Source organism: Apodemus sylvaticus, chromosome 10 (genome assembly GCF_947179515.1).
Source record: "Apodemus sylvaticus chromosome 10, mApoSyl1.1, whole genome shotgun sequence".
Classification (NCBI taxonomy): domain Eukaryota; kingdom Metazoa; phylum Chordata; class Mammalia; order Rodentia; family Muridae; genus Apodemus; species Apodemus sylvaticus.
Genome location: NC_067481.1, coordinates 69,972,943 through 69,990,502, shown reverse-complemented (window position 1 = coordinate 69,990,502; position 17,560 = coordinate 69,972,943). Strand labels below are relative to the sequence as shown.

At 48.1% G+C, this 17,560-nt stretch overlaps 1 protein-coding gene across 2 annotated transcripts in view; it reads right to left on the bottom strand.

Annotated features, from left to right (window-relative positions):
- Anxa6 (annexin A6) overlaps positions 1 to 17,560 on the bottom strand; it is a 53,138-nt gene that overhangs the window by 7,251 nt on the left and 28,327 nt on the right. The window contains exons 11-21 of one of the 2 annotated variants that reach the window (XM_052197812.1): positions 17,185 to 17,243; positions 13,768 to 13,890; positions 11,744 to 11,802; positions 10,091 to 10,169; positions 7,631 to 7,712; positions 7,384 to 7,478; positions 6,975 to 7,088; positions 6,801 to 6,891; positions 5,286 to 5,365; positions 4,667 to 4,720; positions 689 to 706 (exon numbers count right to left, since the gene is read on the bottom strand). In XM_052197812.1, coding sequence (XP_052053772.1) covers positions 689 to 706; positions 4,667 to 4,720; positions 5,286 to 5,365; positions 6,801 to 6,891; positions 6,975 to 7,088; positions 7,384 to 7,478; positions 7,631 to 7,712; positions 10,091 to 10,169; positions 11,744 to 11,802; positions 13,768 to 13,890; positions 17,185 to 17,243 — 854 coding nt within the window. The remainder of the gene's footprint in view (positions 1 to 688; positions 707 to 4,666; positions 4,721 to 5,285; positions 5,366 to 6,800; positions 6,892 to 6,974; positions 7,089 to 7,383; positions 7,479 to 7,630; positions 7,713 to 10,090; positions 10,170 to 11,743; positions 11,803 to 13,767; positions 13,891 to 17,184; positions 17,244 to 17,560) is intronic. The other variant, XM_052197813.1, reaches the window with a different exon arrangement.

The following is a 17,560-nucleotide window of genomic DNA, read 5'->3' as shown; positions in this document are numbered from 1 at the left end:
CTCTCCCCTCAGCCCTGGAGCACCCTTTGAAGTCCTCAGGACCCAGAGATGGGACTGAAGCTGGGTAGAGGGACTTGGTACTCCTACCAAGTCACCAGAGAATCCCTCTGAGGAGTATGGACATGTGTGTGAACAAGCAAAAATGTCCTAGCCAGTTTCTTCCAGTTGCAAGGGTGGACACATTTTACTCTACCACATAAAGGCTTCCACAATGATCTCCTAGTCAGCTATGATCTTATTTAATTTCTCTCTAAAAAGCTCACTTTGGGTTTAAAAATAAAATTAAAATGAGTCAACTTAAAGGCAACAATCATAGCTGGTAACTATACAGTGTAGAGATGAACGGCTAAAGCTTAGGAAACACTTCTTTGCCCCTGCCTGTCCCTTCTGAGACAGTCTCTCTCATGTAGTTCAGGCTGGCCTCAAACTCTCTATGAAGCTGAGGATGGCTTTGAACCCCTGATCCTCCTGCCTCTACTTGCCAAGTGCTGGGATTATAATCATGCACTAACCACACCTGCCCCCCCTTAACTAACACAGTCCTTAAAAGGCCCTGAAGGGGAGAGAGAGAGAGAAGCCGTGGGGAAGCCCCCAATCACTGCCCATCCTGCCCCACTCAGCCCAACCCAAGCACAGCCAAGACTTGACTTAGAAGCTGTTACATCCCCATGAAGAACAGAACACTCACCAAGATCTCAGCAGCCACCTGAGAGCGGGGAGGGGACAGAGGAGGGAGAGACGGGAGGCAAGAGTCAGAGCCCAGAATGATTGGGGGGGGGAGCCCCCGGAGCCCCAAGGTCTGGCTCAGATTGGCAGAGGTCCCAAGAGACTCCAGGGTCGCAATGAAGGACTGGGGGTAGGGGGGTAATCACCTTTTTCTACCTCTGTGCTAGAATTCAGAGTGGAAGACAGGCCTGAAAATAATTAACTTTAAAATGTGGTTTTCCAGAGGGGTAATGATGCCCTTCATACTCAGTAACCAAGAGTAGCCTGCAGGACCTGGATTGACTGACACATTTAGAAGAAGGAAAGCCCCACCCCCTCCCCCACTGGTCTACAGACCTGCCAGGGGTAGGCATAGGTTCTCTGTCAAGAATCAGTAGGACTCTGTCACTTTAGCTCCCCAGGTCACAGACAGAAAGGCAGGACAGCTGAGGCCTGGGCGGAGGGCAGTTACAGGCTCACAGCACAAGCACCCTCTTTAATCAGAACAGTCAGGGCAGTGAACACTGTGGCCAGGCCAGGACTTTTGTGAGCCAGGTTACTCTGACAAGTTCAGCTAGTCTATGTGTACCTTAGTCTTTGCTCTGCTATCCTGACAACCATTATATTCTCTTGCATAAACCAAAACCTTAGAACATATGTGTGTATGCATGTATGTATGTATTTTTTTGAGACAGGGTCTCACTATGTAGTTCTGGCTATCCTGGAACTCACTGTATAGACCAGGTTAGCCTGAAACTTAGAGACCTGCCTGCCTCTGCCTCCCAAGTGCTGGGATTCCTGGCTTCTTCTCTTTGGAGGCAAGGTCTCACAATGTAGCAGACCAGGTAGGCCTTAAATGCACAGTAATCCTCCTGCCTCAGCCTTTTGAGTTCTGGGATTACAGAAGGTGCCACTATATTCAAGGTCCCACAAAGCTTTAAAGAAGATTAAGGGTATCGGAAAGATAGTTCAGTAGATAAAGCAGACACTGCTCTATCAGAGGACTTGAGTGTGGGTCTCAGCACCCACATCACATGGCTGCTCACAACTGCCCACTATTCCAGCTCCAGGGATGAGATGCCCTCTTCTGGCCTCTGCTGGTACTGCACTCATGTGCACACAGAATCACATACAAAAAAATCAGTACTGGGATTGGGGGAAAGTCAGAGTAAGACCCTGGCATCATAAGAACACGCCTTAGCTATATAATTTATGTAAGTACACATGTGCATATGTACTGTATATAGCAGTGCTTCTTTTATCTACATGGAAAATGCTCATATTCACCAGGAGGTTCATAAACAGACAGCGTGGCTCTCAAGTGCCTGCTTCTGAAGAGAGTGATCACGAGGCCAGAGTCAGGCAGATCACTTACCCACCCTGAAATTTTACAATCATATTTGCTACTGTAGAAATACTTTATTTTGTTTTGATTTAAATGTAAAACAATAATGATCCTTGCTATAAGGCTTATGGGCTGGTCCCGGCTTTAAATGATTTCAACCACCTGGTTGAATCATGGGGGTGTGGTGGTAAATGCAGTAAGCCAGCTACAAGCAGCCAAGCCCCTGATGTGATGTTTACAGAGGAGACAACTTCAGAGACGGAAAGCAGGCCAGTGCCTGTTACGGGTTAGAGAAGAGGAAATGAGAATGGCGAATTCACGGGCTCAGGGGCTCAGTTTTGTTAAAAGAAGAGTCGGGGGAGGGGTAGTGATGGCTGTGCAACGTGGATGTGTCTGATGTCACTAAAGTGTGCACTGAAGAGTGATTAATGCAGGCTGGAGAGACGGCTCAGGTGGCAAAAGCACGTCCCATAAAACCTGCTGAGTTTGATCCCCAGAGCTCGGGCAGTGGTGCACACATGTGTAACCCCGGCATTCACACAGCCAGAGCTGGAGAAGCCTGCAGGGCCGGTAGCAGTGCTGAGGCAGAAACAGGAGAGACCCTGCCTTGATAAGTGAAAGGACAGAACTGACTATATATGTATATATATATATATATATATATATATATATATATATATATATATATACATACACACACATATATATTCATATATATCCCAATTTGAATATATATAATATATACAGTGATTAATACTGAGGATAGTTTTGTTTAATCTCTATTTTCTAAAGTTCCTATGAAAGAATAGATATTACTCATGAGACAAAAACTTGCTAGTTGTCGGAAAATGAGCTCTATCAGGATCTGTTACTGAGCCTCTGTCAGTGCAGGGCTATGGTCCCTCCAGCCCCTCCACCCTGGCTCTCTCTCTCTCTCCTTCCCTTGTAAAGCAGTTGCTGGGCCAGGACCACCACTGCCCCTTATTCCCTAGAGATGATGTCAGTGTGGAAACTGGTGAATTCTAAGATCAACAGCCTTCTACTGCACCATGGGGCTGCTCATGAATACTAAATAAACACCTGTGTGTGTATGTGTGTGTGTGTGTGTGTGAGAAATGTGGGCTCAGTAAATGATAGAGGGGTTACCACATGACTATTACTCATAAATGTATCCCGCTATAATTGAAAATACCCCAGCTGGGCAGTGGTGGTGCACGCCTCTAATCCCAGCACTTGGGAGGCAGAGACAGGTGGATTTCTGAGTTCAAGGCCAGCCTGGTCTACAGAGTGAGTTCTAGGACAGCCAGGGCTACACAAGAGAAACCCTGTCTCGGAAAAACCAAAAGAACAAGATTAGGCCATTGGACCATAGTTTCTTGAGCAAGGAGCTGTATGGGAGATGATGGTCCTGGGACCTGGAGGGTATCGTATAAGCCAGACTGGAGTCAGGTGGACCTGAATGCTAATCACAAGCTCTCCCTGCAGGTGGGTTAAGGCTGCTCCCCCCCCCCCCAGGAAAAACTACATGCTACATAGAATAGCATTAATACCGGCTTAACACAGAGTAACCTTCTAAACTCTGTAACTAGGGTTTGGGAGTTGTTGGGTTTTTTGTCATTCTTTTGGCTACAGGGTCTCAGGGAGTCGAGGTTAGGCTCCTGGTCTTCTCGCTTCAGCACCCCCAAATGCTGGGGCATGTCTAACTTTCCTATTTCAGTTTTGCCAGGGTACCCTAGGCACTGCCAAGCGCGGACACTGGGGTCTCAGCTATGCCTGCTGGTGGGTGAAGCTGGGGCTCAGCAGCTGGGACCCCGATTCTTTTTGTCAGTGCTCTTTCTAGAGACCAACTGCAACCCCCGGATGCTAGCTTTACCGTTGGTGACATCTATGCCCATCTTTAGCATGGGGGAGCCCTTGCATCGGGAGGAGACCTGGTTCAGGTCTGCAGGGACAGCAGTGAAGACCTCGGTGTGGCTCTGTAGCCGTAGTGCAGGGAAAATGGACTTGAGGTTGTCACCCAGCCTCTAAGTGCAGCTTCAGGGAATCACAAGGAGCAGCGCAGAAGCAGAGCAGCCAGCAGCCCTGGTGATCCCTTCCCTGTCACTAATCAGCAGTACCTAGTCAACGCCGGACACAGGATACAGGGACATCAACATTAGTGGCGGCACTAGCCTATGGGAGCTTGCTAAACTTGGCCAGGTCAATCCACTTCACTGCCTTTGGTCTTGTATTTTTTTCAGATACAAAACCCAGACATTTAGTTCTCAGGCCATTTTCAAAGCAGGATTCCAAACCCACTCTTTCTGCCTCCGTTCTCCATGGGCCAGATCTGCTGTGTTATTTAGAAATCAGCCACCCTCTCTGACTTCCATTTCCTATTCTAGGCTTTGAGGTTTGACCTGGGGGGGCTCTGTGACAGGCCTATAGTTTGGAGGATCCAGCTATCCAAATGGGAAGGTGCTGGCAAGGCCAGCTCTACTCTGGAAGACTTGGTTTACTTCTTTAAGTGGAGATAGAGGAGGCTGATCGAAGCATCTGTCACTCAAACTAGCCATGTCCCAGGCAGGAGGCTACCCTACCCAACAGCTGTCCAGTACAGATGGGCAGGAGTCTCACCTGGGCATCTTCCCGGGCCTGGTCCCGGTTTTCTCCTCCTTCCTCTCGATTCCCCTGTCACAAGAACATGGAGAAGTCAGTCCCCAAACATTCCCCCACGTGCACCCTTGGGTCACCTGTGGGTCTTGTTCAGTCACCATCCTGTACCCCCTCATTTTTTGCAACACAGAACAAATTCTATGGTAGGCCACGTGGCCCCTGGGTTATAGGAACTCAGTGACCATGCAGGACAGGGTCAACCTTGTGGCTTTTTGTCCTGTATGAAGGAGACATAAAATGTCCCAATACTGGCCATCAAAAAGGGAAATTTTCAAAGACAGAAGCAAGTCAACTTTGAAAGAGGAACAACAGGTCTGCAGAGCCAGGAGGATGTCTGTGATTTCAAGGACAGCCTGGTCTACAGTGTGAGTTCCAGGACAGCCTGGTCTATGTAGTGAGTTCCATGATAGTCAGAGCTACATAGACAAACCCTGTCTCAAAAAACAAAACAAAACAAAACAAAACAAAAAAGTAACAGCAGAGATTTGAGATAAAACCGGAGGAGGTAAATGGGGGGGAAGGGGGAGCCCTATCTTGTATTATATGTCTGAACAGGCCGTAGCCCCACGAATCCACTCACTGTGGCCAGAGAAATGAGGATCCTTCTGAAGTGGCCAGATGTGTCTGAGCTCAGGGCATCCTCCAGGGACTTGTGATAATCTGAAAGAAAGACGGCTGTGAGTAGCTGCAGGCTGGGAGGAGCTCAGAGAGTCACAGCCGAGCCAGGGCCACACCTGCAGGGGAGGTGCGGGAAGGAGTTTGCAGTCAGTTCTTGAAGGCATCCGGATATCTTTCTGCTGATTTCAGGAGGCATCTGATCCCGGTACCAGCTCCCTCCTCTGCGCCTCCACACGCCTGCACCAGCTCCCCACCTCTCCCTTTCATTAATCACCCATTCATTTTGTAGCACTGTTGAGGATTGAACCCAGGACCTTGTGCATGCTAGACAGGGATCTAGGGCTACAGCCCAGCCCTCAACACCTCCCGACAGAACCTCTCTCTGCCTTCCTTCTCCTTCTCCCACCCCTCCTACACAGCAGCCACTGTACCCTCAAGTATATCTGGGGCCTAAGTACTTCCCCTTACCCACTTAAAACACCTGTGGTCTCAAAGCTCTTCAAGAGGAAAACGCTCCAGGTATGACCAGAAACCATGGCGTTTCAGAATGAAAACACAGGGCTACCTGATTAAAGCTTAAGCGCTTAGAGAGAACAGTAGCATAGGGAGCAGCTAGGCAGGGATGCCCTTCCGAGGGAGGGGTCTGTACAACTGTTCAGGTCCTGGCCCCATGAAGCCACCCTCTCTCTCATCAGCAGACTAAACATTCTCTCTTTGGCCCAAATTCTATCTAAATTGCCTTCTACCACCAACCTTTGTTTTCTTGGGACAGTCAACGTCCCCTAGATGCTGGGTACACTGGGTACACTGGGTACACTGGGTACACTCAGGGGTTTGTTAAGACCTCATGGAAGGCCTGGGAGAGAGCTCAGTCAGTGAGTGTTTGCCACCAAGCGTTCAGACCTGAGCCGGAGCCTCAGACACACATGACAAAAACAAAACAGGAGCCGGGCATGGTGGCGCACGCCTTTAGTCTCAGTGCTTGGGAGGCAGAGGCAGGTGGGTCTCTAGATTTGAGGCCAGCCTGGTCTAACCAAACCAAACCAAACCAAACCAAACCAAACCAAACCAAACCAAACCAACCAACCAACCAACCAAAAACAGAAAAAACAAAACAAAACAAACCCAAAACCCAACCCCAAACCAAAACCCAAAAACTAAAACTAAAAACCAAAACAAGTCAGGTGTGGTGGTGCACATTTGTAATCCGAGAACTGACAAGTGGAGAAGAGATCCCTGGGGCTGGGCGGCCAGCCAGCCTCACTGGCAACTCTGTCTCAAAAAGCAAAGTGGAGCCCATGAGCTAGCTCAACAATAAGGGTGCTTGCTGCCAAACCTGATGACATTGGTTCGATTCCAGGAACCCACATGGTAGAAGGAACTGATCCCTTCAAGTTGTCCTTTGACCTACACGTACATGTGCACACACACAAATTATAAAAAATAAAATAAGGACGGGCCTCTCTTCCATACTCACCCTCCTTGTAGGCCTCATTGATGGCCCGGATTTCAGCATTGGTCCGGGTGGCCAGGATTTCTATAAGAGCCTTTTCATCTGTGCCGGCTCCCTAGAAAGTCCGTACATGTCAGTTGCAGTTCTGACCCTGAGTACCAGTATCCCCCATCCCATCCTCGAGTATGTGCACGGTACCTCCATAGCTTTCTTCAGCTGCTTAGCATCATAATGGGCTGGTGGCATCATGAGCCCCAGAATCAGCCTTGCCAGGTCTCCAGAGATCTCGGACTTCAGGTCAGCCATCAAATCCTGCAAGGACAGAGCCACGGTCACGCCAGTCGCACATCTACTCAGAACTTGTGGCCATCTTTGACTGTGGCCCCACCAAGCCCTCTCTCACATACATCACTTCGTGATCACAACAACCTGGGGGAAGAGAGGGAGCCAAGACTAGAACATTCCAAGATGCTACAACTAGGCGTGTGTGGGAGTCTCATTACCAGGAAGCCCCTGGTGCTCAATTGTATAGAGCTGGCAGCGACGGGGTGAGCTTCACTAGGGAGGGTGACAACCTGAGACCCAGATAGGGAGGAAGGACCCTTACCCGGCCAAAGTGAGATTTGAAGGTCTGCCGGATCTGCTGCCGCTGGGCGTTGCTGCGGTGTGTGATGATGTCGATGATGGTGGCTTCATCAGTTCCTGGGTCACCAAAGCCACATGCCTCAGAGGAGGTTGTGTGGTTCAGCTTCTCCCCTCCCACATAGTTCCCATCAGTCCTCGTCAAGATAAAGGCCTGGGTTGGAGACTCTGTGCTCCTGACCCCCCACTTTTCTGGTTCTTGTCACTCTTACCAATTCCCTTCATGGCTTTCCGCAGGGCCTTGGCATCAGCGTCAGGGTTGAAATCATTGGCCGCACACACAGTACCCTTCAGCTGTGAGAAGGGGAAAGAGGCTCAGCGGGTGAGTGGAGACGTGGGGAGCCAGGTCCAGAGAGGAGCATGCACAATAGCACGGGCTTTCCAGACCGAGTCCCAAGCTGAGCAGCCTGAGGGAGGAGGCACAGCAGACAAAGGCCACCGAGAGCTGAGAGAGCAGAGAGTCTCAGGCCTGGGGACAGGTGAGTGCTGGACAGGGAAGGAGCAGCTCCTGGCTCTGCCTCAGCTCCAGAGGCTGAACATCTGTCCTCACCCTCAGCATCCCACCCACCCTGACCTGGGGCCCCCATGCCTGGTGTAGCCATGGCTCCCCATGACGAGGCCAAAAGACTCAGAAGCAGAAATGGTTTCCAGATTTTAGTTATAACCCAATGACATCCATGCTACTTTCCATATCTGCTATTTCTTTTTAATTTTGATTCAGTGATTTTTTTAGGTTTTGCAGTTGTTTTATTCTGTTTGGAGATAGGGTCTCACTATGTAGCTCTGCCTGGCCTGGATGGCCTCAAACTCAGAGATCTGCCTGCTTCTGCCTCCTTGAATGCTGGGATTAAAGTCCATCATCATGCTGACCTTTGCTCAAACAGTTTTATTTAGAATAATTGGGGGAGGGGTGTTTGACATACTAAGCAACACCCTCTGATAGATCTGTTTCGAAGTACATTTAAACACCCATAAATGGCACTATATATATATATATATATGTATATATATATACATATATATATATATACATATATATATATATGTATATATATACACATATATATATATACATATATATATATATGTATATATATATATGTATGTATATATGGTTTTTTTGAGACAGGGTTTCTCTGTATAGCCCTGGCTGTCTTGGAACTCACTCTCACTCTGTAGACCAGGCTGGCCTCGAACTCAGAGATCCGCCTGCCTCTGCCTCCCAGAGTGATGGGATTACAGGAGTGCACCATCACCGCCCAGCTTATATATATATATTAAAAGACAGGATCTCATGTAGCCCAGGCAAGCTTCAAACTAAACTACATATAAGTAAAGACTGTCCTTGAACTCCTGACCCTCTGCTTGTACCTGCTACAGGCTGAGATTATAGGCACGTGCCATAACACCCTGTGTGATCTTTGTCTTTTTGTTTGTTTTTTCCTTAACACAGAGTCTTACTCTGCAGCCATGGTTAGCCTGAAACTCACTACACAGACCATACTGGACTCGAACTTATAGAGATCTGACTGCCTCTGCCTCCTGAGTGCTGGGTTCAAAGGCATGCACTACCACGTCTAGTCTTTTGTATATATGTATACATCCTCTTGTACTAACAAGTCCCTGATATATAACAAACATTTAAGAAATACTTATCAAATTAATAAATAGGTGAAAAAAAATTTTCGGTGGTGACAAACTAAAAGCCTCGTGCTTGCTGGGCAAACACTCTACTACTGAGCTATATCTCTAGATTTGTGATAAAAATAATTTTATACTTTATATACTATCATAAATTAGAAAAAAGTTATCCTATGTCATTAACAGATGACCATTCATAAAAATGAATGTAAATGGAGCCCCCACTTAAGTTAAAGGTCACTAAAGTAAAGATGCCATTGCTTGCCAAGGCCACTGAACTCTGGGCCAACTCCCTCGGCTCTATGTAAAAGGGCACACGCCTCGTAGAGCGCAGAAGTGGCACCAAGCCCGTTTCTCTTCAGGCTGGTGGGACTGAAAAGAAGTAGGCTCTCTGTGAGCTTGGGTGTTACCTAACACTTTGGGAGGCACGTCTACCCGCCAAGGCTCATCCCTCATACAACCTGAGATCCCTGCAGAGACAGCATCTGCCTTCAACTTTAGGGAAGAGCAGAACTTGCGACTTCAAGAGCCTTTAGGCCACCAGGACTGCCATGTCTAACCCCCTCATCTGAAAGGTTCAGGCATAGAAGCCAGGGGGAAGGTGAGGACCCAGCAGTATCTAGAGTAGTTTGCCAGGAGCCACTGTGAAACCTTTTGTCCTGTCCCGTGTGGACCCCCAGGTGTGACCGTGCTCCGGAGAAACCCCCGAAATCCTGCAGTAACACAGTAACAGTAGCAGGGGTGCCCTCTCTGCTCTCAGGATGCAAAGCCCAACCACCAGGCCCAGGATGCAGAGGCCCTCACGGAGCCTCAGGGCTCACTGAAGGAGGAAGCCTTGTTAGTAGAGAGCAGGCAGAGCACTCCCTGGGCTGTCAGAACCAGTGCAGGGATCTGGAAGCTTCAGATGTAAGAGGCCGCAGCTCGGGTTGGCCACCAGGGGGCAGCTGGGAGCCAACCAGCACAGCAGAAAGGTGCAAGCAGAGAGGAAGGCAGTGATTAGGAGGTCAAGCAGGAAGTGGGGAGGGTCTGACCTCGACTCGGGACACTGCACTAAGTTCCCACATCTGATAGGCCACCTGTGCTGCCTCCGGGAAGAACTGGCCAGCGGCACTGGAATGGAGGGGTTCGGGGAGAGGATGGGACGGAATGTCATCATGGGCTACACCCCATGCTTCTGGAACACTCTTGTGTCAAATACACATATACAGCCAACACACACACACAGTCAACACACACATATACACACACCCACAGCCAACACATACACACACACACATACACACACAGAGCCAACACACATACACACAGCCAACACACACACACACACACACACACACACAGCCAACACATATACACACACACATACACACACACAGCCAACACACACACACAGCCAACACAATACACACACAGCCAATACACATACACACACATACAGCCAACACACACACACACACACACACACACACACACACACAGCCAACACAATACACACACAGTCAATACACATATACACACATACAGCCAACACACATACACACATATAGCCAACACACACACACACATGCACACACACACCCCAAACAGGGTGAGACAATGACACACATTCTAACATCTAGCATAAAGTCAAACAGGAATACTTAGTGAGACAACAATGTGCACTGAAATACATGCACCGTAACATACACACATACACACATACACACACCCCAACACTAACACAGACCTGTCTGGCTTTGTTTCTTCTGTAGCACAAGTTCACCTAAGGACTTTCTAGTGCCACGATTCCTCTGTTGTCCCTTAAGTTCCCTCTAGCCTATGCAGTGGGGCTTTTCCTAGCAGCCTTGTTGGTCCAGGACCAAGCAGGACAGTCCCTCAACCTCTTCTTTGTTGCTTACAGCATGGGTGACTCCTGTCCAAATTCCCTTTCAAATAAGCCAAGGGTGGGATACGGCTGCTTCGCTCCTTTTACCTCTTTTTGCAGGGCTCCTGGACGTGTGAGGGGCCAGGGTGTGGCACAGTCAACAGGAAGCTCTTATGTCCCTTCCTTAACTGACTGCTGAGCCCTGGAGAAGGGAGTCTAAGAACCCACAATGTCCTCTGTACGAATTTGGCTGTGTCACGGCATAGTCACCTAGTTTACATTCCAGGAAGGGTCTCTGTAGCTCACCTGCCACCTCTTCCCTTCCCAGGCTCTCCACAGACCGCCATGGTAGTCAAGGGAAGAAGCAGGCCAATCCTCCCCCCAACCCCCAAGGCTTTCTTCTGAGAGGTGGGTTTTCCAGACCTACTTCTCCAGGCTCCTTCCCCTTTCAATTTTTGAGACAGGGTTTCACTACTCACTCCTGGCTAGTCTGGAATTTGTTATGTAGACCAGTCTGGACTCACAGAGATCTGCTTGGCTCTGATGAGTGACACCATGCCCAGTTTAAGTCCCCTGAATTCTAATCCCTAGTCCAGATGCCAGATCCACTTCCAAGTTCACAGAGTAGAGAGTTCCACATAAAATAGCCACACTCGTTCAGACACACAGTCCCCAAGAAAGCAGAGATTGGAATACCACGGCCACTTTCCCTCATTTGGCATTCCAGCCTCAAAGGAGGATCATGCAATCCACCCACCCACTGGGACAGGCACTGGAAGGTCAGGACGTCTTTCTATCCTGGGGCCTGGAAGCCACTTACTCATCATCTCCTCCACATAGCTTCAGCAGAGCCTTCTTGTATTCACCAGAGGTGTCATTCTGGGGAAGAGAGAAGAGAAAAGGTGACCTCAAACACAGCCGTGGCTCTTCTTGGACCGGGTGGGGGTGGGGCGCAGAACCCTTACACCAGCCCCACCTCCTCTCCTGCCTGCAGTGGCTCAGGCCCCCAACAGTGCATGGCTGGTCACTATCCAGCTCTCCAGGAAGGACAGGAAGGAACAAGTCTCTGGTGTGTGTGGTTTGCCACCTTTCCTGTGGTAGAAATACTTCCCAGTGACAATTGGCCACCATGCTGACTTCATTAGACATGGAATTCTGAGATGCTTGCCCTTTTCCCATGGCCCTGGCATTCTATTCTTCCAGGTATAGCACTTCCAAGGGACCCATTTCCTGGAGGTACGGTTCCACAAACAGACCCACGGGAAAATGCTCAAAAATCAAGAGATGGCTTATCCCTTGAGACTTTGGAATGGACCTCAAACTACAACGGCTGTGAGAAGCTCCCAGGTCAAGACTCTGTGAAACAGCATCTTTGTTTATTCTAGATTTTCCCAAACTTATTTCCCCATGGAATGTTCACTGCACGAGATCCATAAAAAAAAAAAAATCCTCTTTGGATATCATTTACAGGTACAAACTGAATTTTTTCCCCATTAGCTTATAAAATTATTACATCTGAAGATCTCTTGGCAAGACCTCATGGGATGGCCACCCCTGAGACAACACCAGTCACCCAGCAGGCTCCAGGGATCTCTAATGCTCATTTGGGTTCTTCAGTGAACTTCTCTGCAGACTGTGGATGCCCACTGCCCTTGGGACAGCATCCTGGACTCTATTTGCAAGCCACACCTTTCTTTTTACTTCTTTTATTTTATTATATTTTATTTATTTATTTATTTATTTATTTATTTATTTATTTATTTATTTATTTGGGTTTTCCAAGATGGGGGCTCTCTGTGCAGTTCTGATCATTCTTTTTTTTTAAAAAAAGACTTATTTATTTTATGTATATAAGTACACTGTAGCTATAAAGATGGTTTTGAGCCATCTTGTGGTTGCTGGGAATTGAACTCACGACCTCTGCTTGCTTACATCCTACTAGCTCTGGCCCAAAGATTTAGGTTTATTTATTTATTTATTTATTTATTTATTTATTTATTTATTTATTTTTTGATTTTGGTTTTTTCAAGACAGGTTTTCTCTGTATAGCCCTGGTTGTCCTGGAACTCACTCTGTAGACCAGGCTGGCCTCGAACTCAGAAATCCACCTGCCTCTGCCTCCCAGAGTGCTGGATTACAGGCGTGCGCCACCACCGCCCAGCAGATTTATTTTTTTATTATATGTAAGTACACTGTAGCTATCTTCAGACACACCAGAAGAGGGAGTCAGATCTCATTACGGATGCTTGTAAGCAACCATGTTGTTGCTGGGATTTGATCTCAGGACATTTGGAAGAGCAGTCAGTACTCTTAACTGCTGAGTCATCTCTCCAGGTCAAAACATTGTTTCACCGAGATTTGAACTTGGATCGCTGGATTCAGAGTCCAGAGTCTAACCATTACACCATGAGACCCCCTCCTGATTGTTCTTTATTTACATTTGTCTGTTTGTCAATCTATCTATCCATTCATCCTTTTGAGTATTTGCCTGCATATATTTATACTTCCCATGTGGTTGCATGGGGAGGCCAGAAAAGGGCATTATTAGATTTTTCTAGACCTGGGATTACAGATAGTTGTGAGCCCTCATGCCGGTGCTGGGAATTGAACCTGGGTCCTCCGCAGGAACAACCAGTGCTCTTTAACAGCTGAGCCATCACTCCAGACCCCATGCCTTCCTTTGTTACCAGCTCCCCAGATGCTTGAACCTCCTTGAAAATGTACTATAGCAAGAGCTCTTCGAATGCCCAAGACCCACGTGCTGCTGTGTAGAGGCTCCCAAGACCTGGGTGGTGGTGGAAGGTCCTGCTCCCCTGCGCCCATCGGCTCTCCCGAGCCGCTCACCTTGATCATGCTGTAGAGTGACTTCTCGTACTTGGTCCGGAAGATCTCCCGAATGTCGAGCATATCCAGCTCGCTCCTGGAGACCATGATGCGGATCAGAGTGTTGTCTCGAGTGCCCAGGCCCTGCAAGGCAGGAAGGCATGAGGGACAATGAAGTTTCAGTGACAAGAGACACTAGCATGTCCAGAAGTAATATTTTCATAATAAAAAATTCAAGCTAGGAACAAAGAAGGCAGATGGTGACCTTCACTTTGAAGATCTGTTGCTGCCGAGTCTTGTAATACCCCAGTCTTCTTGATACATTGTTTCCTTTTCTTTCTTTCTTTCTTTCTTTCTTTCTTTCTTTCTTTCTTTCTTTCTTTCTTTCTTTCTTTCTTTCTTTTTCTTTCTTTCTTTCTTTCCTTCCTCCTTTCCTTCCTCCCTCCCTCCCTCCCCCCTCTTTCGTTCTTTCTTTTTTCCCCAGACAGGGTTTCTCTGTGTAGCCCTGGCTGTCCTGAAACTCACTCTATAGACCAGGCTGGCCATGAACTCAGAAATCCGCCTGTCTCTGCCTCCCAGGAGTGCTGGAATTAAAGGCGTTTGCCATCACTGCCTGGCTGATACATTGTTTCTGTACTTGATTGCCCTCATCTTCCCTAAGCAATCCAACCTCATTGCAGCACAGGAACGCAGGGAATATCACTCTTCCCGGGAACAGCCCAGGCCCCTGGATCTCTTATAGCAAATGTACATGTACTCTGATGTGTTGTGGAAATGCCACAGGTGTCTGTGTCACATAAATGAACGCCTGGGAGATGTCACCACCTCACCTAGAGGGAAGCCAGCCACCTAGTCACAACAATCACCCTTATGAAGGGAAGTTTACTGATGGGTTGCCAAAGGGTATTATTCTAAACAGGTCTGAGATGCAGAGGAATATTCTGGTTTATTTGATGGTTTAAAATTTGGGCAGTGGTGGCACATGCTTTTAACCCAGCCAGCGGCAGGCAGAAACAGGCAGTTTGCTGAGTTTGAGGCCAGCCTGGTCTTCAGAGTGAGTTCCAGGATAGTCAAGACTACACACAGAAACTCTGTCTCAAAAAAAAAAAAAAGGATTTATTTTTATTTTTATTTGGCTTTGGTTTTTTCGAGACAGGGTTTCTCTGTATAGCCCTGGCTGTCCTGGAACTTACTCTGTAGACCAGGCTGGCCTCGAACTCAGAAATCCGCCTGCCTCTGCCTCCCAGAATGCTGGGATTACAGGCGTGTACCACCACCGCTCAGCTATTTTTATTTTTATTTCTGAATTTATTGGTATATATGCCATATGTGTATAGGTGTCTATAGAGGCTAGAAAGCACATGAGATCCCTCAGGTTAGAGTTAGAGGCTGTTGTGAGCTATCTGACATAGGTGCTGCAAACTGAACTTGGGTCCTCTTGGAGAATAGCAAGTGCTCTTAACCACTGAGCCAGCTCTCCAGTCCATAAAACATTTTTTAAATTACATTTATTTGCTTGTGAGGGCAGGCATGCACATACCGTGGAACATGTGCAGAACGCACAGTACCGCCTTCAGCAATCTGTTCTCACCTCCCACCATGATGGTCCCAAGGACTCGACTAAAGTCGTCGTCGGCCATGGCAGCAGGCACTTTTACCTGCTAGCCTAGTTTTGTGCTTTTGTGACAAGCTTCAGGATGATCTTGAACTACTGATCTCCTGCCCCACCATCCCAGCGCCTACTTTCTGCTTTAATTACTATTTTCTTAAAAGTCTGAGCTGTCAACCCAAGAGAGGCAGATAAGGGGCAAGTCACCACTAAACCCGTCATAAAGGTGGGGCATATGCACATTTGACAGGGCACATGACCAGGTTCTGGCACTCACCCAAGGCAAGGGGCATCCTCCCCAGGCTGATCTCAGAAGGTCTCTGTCCTGGTTAGTCTTACCTATCAACACAGTCTAGAATCACCTGGAAGGTTGTACTGGCTAGTTTTGTGTGTCAACTTGACATAGGCTGGAGTTATCACAGAGAAAGGAGCTTCAGTTGGGGAAGTGCCTCCATGAGATCCAATTGTGGGGCATTTTCTCAATTTGTGATCAAGTGGGGAGGGCCCTTTGTGGGTGGTACTACCTTTGGGCTGGTGCTCTTGGGTTCTATAAGAGAGCAGGCTGAGCAAGCCAGGGGAAGCAAGCCAGTAAGTAACATCCCTCCATGGCCTCTGCATCAGCTCCTGCTTCCTGACCTGCTTGAGTTCCAGTCCTGACTTCCTTTAGTGATGAACTGCAATGTGGAAGTGTAAGCTCAATAAACCCTTTCCTGCCCAACTTGCTTCTTGGTCATGATGTTTGTGCAGGAATAGAAACCCTGATTAAGACAAAGGGAATCTTACCCAAGAACTGTTTGGATCCGATTGGCCTATGGGCATGTGTGGCAGTTACTACCTTAAAAAAAACATTGTTTGTATTTTATATGTGTGAGTGTTTAGTCTGTGTTTAGTCTGTGACCACATGCATGCTTACTGCCCATGGAGGCTGGAAGAGTGCATCTGATCCCCTAGCACTTGAACTGCAAACGGCGTGAGTTGCCACATGGATGTTAGGAATCAAACCCAGGCCCTCTGGAAGAACAGTGCTCTTAACCACTGGGAGGATTGTGCTGATTGCAGACTGATGTAGAAGAGCCCAACGCGCTGTGAGAGGAACCATTTCCTCTGCAGGTCGTCCTGGGCTATATAAGAAAGCTGGCTGAGCAGGGACCCGAGCGAGCAGGATCCTCCATGATCTCTGCTTCAGTTCCTGCCCTAACTTTCCTCAGTGATGGGCTGTGCTGTAGAAGTATAAGCTAATAAATTCTTTCCTCCTGAGTTGCTTTTGGGCTGAGTCTCCTCCTCCTCTTCTTTTTTTTTTGGGGGGGGGGGTTCGAGACAGGGTTTCTCTGTGTAGCCCTGGCTGTCCTGGAACTCACTCTGTAGACCAGGCTGGCCTCAAACTCAGAAATCCGCCTGCCTCTGCCTCCCAAGTGCTGGGACTAAAGGCGTGCGCCACCACTGCCCGGCTGCCTCCTCTTCTTCTTCCTCCCCTTCTTCTTCTTCCTCCCCTTCTTCTTCTTCCTCCCCTCCTCCTCTTCCTCCTCCTTTTCCTCCTCCTCCTCCTCCTCCTCCTCCTTCTTCTTCCCTTCTTCCTCTTCCTCTTCTTCCCTTCTTCCTCTTCTTCTTCTTCTTCCTCCTCCTCCTTTTCTTCCTCCTCTTCCTCCTCTTCTTCTTCCTCCTCTTCCTCCTCCTTCTCTTTGTCTTCTTTTGTTATTTTGCCCCACCCTCACCCCCACAGCACTGGCCACCATACACCAAGGATTTGTTAAAATCCCAGCAGTCTTTGAGAGTGTGGGCACAGGGTCGCTCCCTCCTTCAATCTCATTACCGCTAACCCCACTGCTTACCTTCATGGCTTTGAACAATCTTTCAGCAAAATACTCAGGGGTACTTCGGATGCACTTCACTGGAAAAAAGGAGGGAAAAGGGAGAAGAGGGAGAGTTATCCCCATCGCCTCAGAAAGGGGAAGGTGTGACCAATCAAGACTAGCTCAATAGCTCCCCCCTCCCCTTCCCTCCATTTCTTGCCCTGGGTATATTGGGAAGTATTGGGAAGTGCTTTTTTTTTTTTTTTTTTTTTTTTTTTTTTTTTTTTGGTTTTTTTGATTTGGTTATTTCGAGACAGGGTTTCTCTGTATAGCCCTGGCTGTCCTGGAGCTCACTCTGTAGATCAGGCTGGCCTCGAACTCAGAAATCTGCCTGCCTCTGCCTCCCAGAATGCTG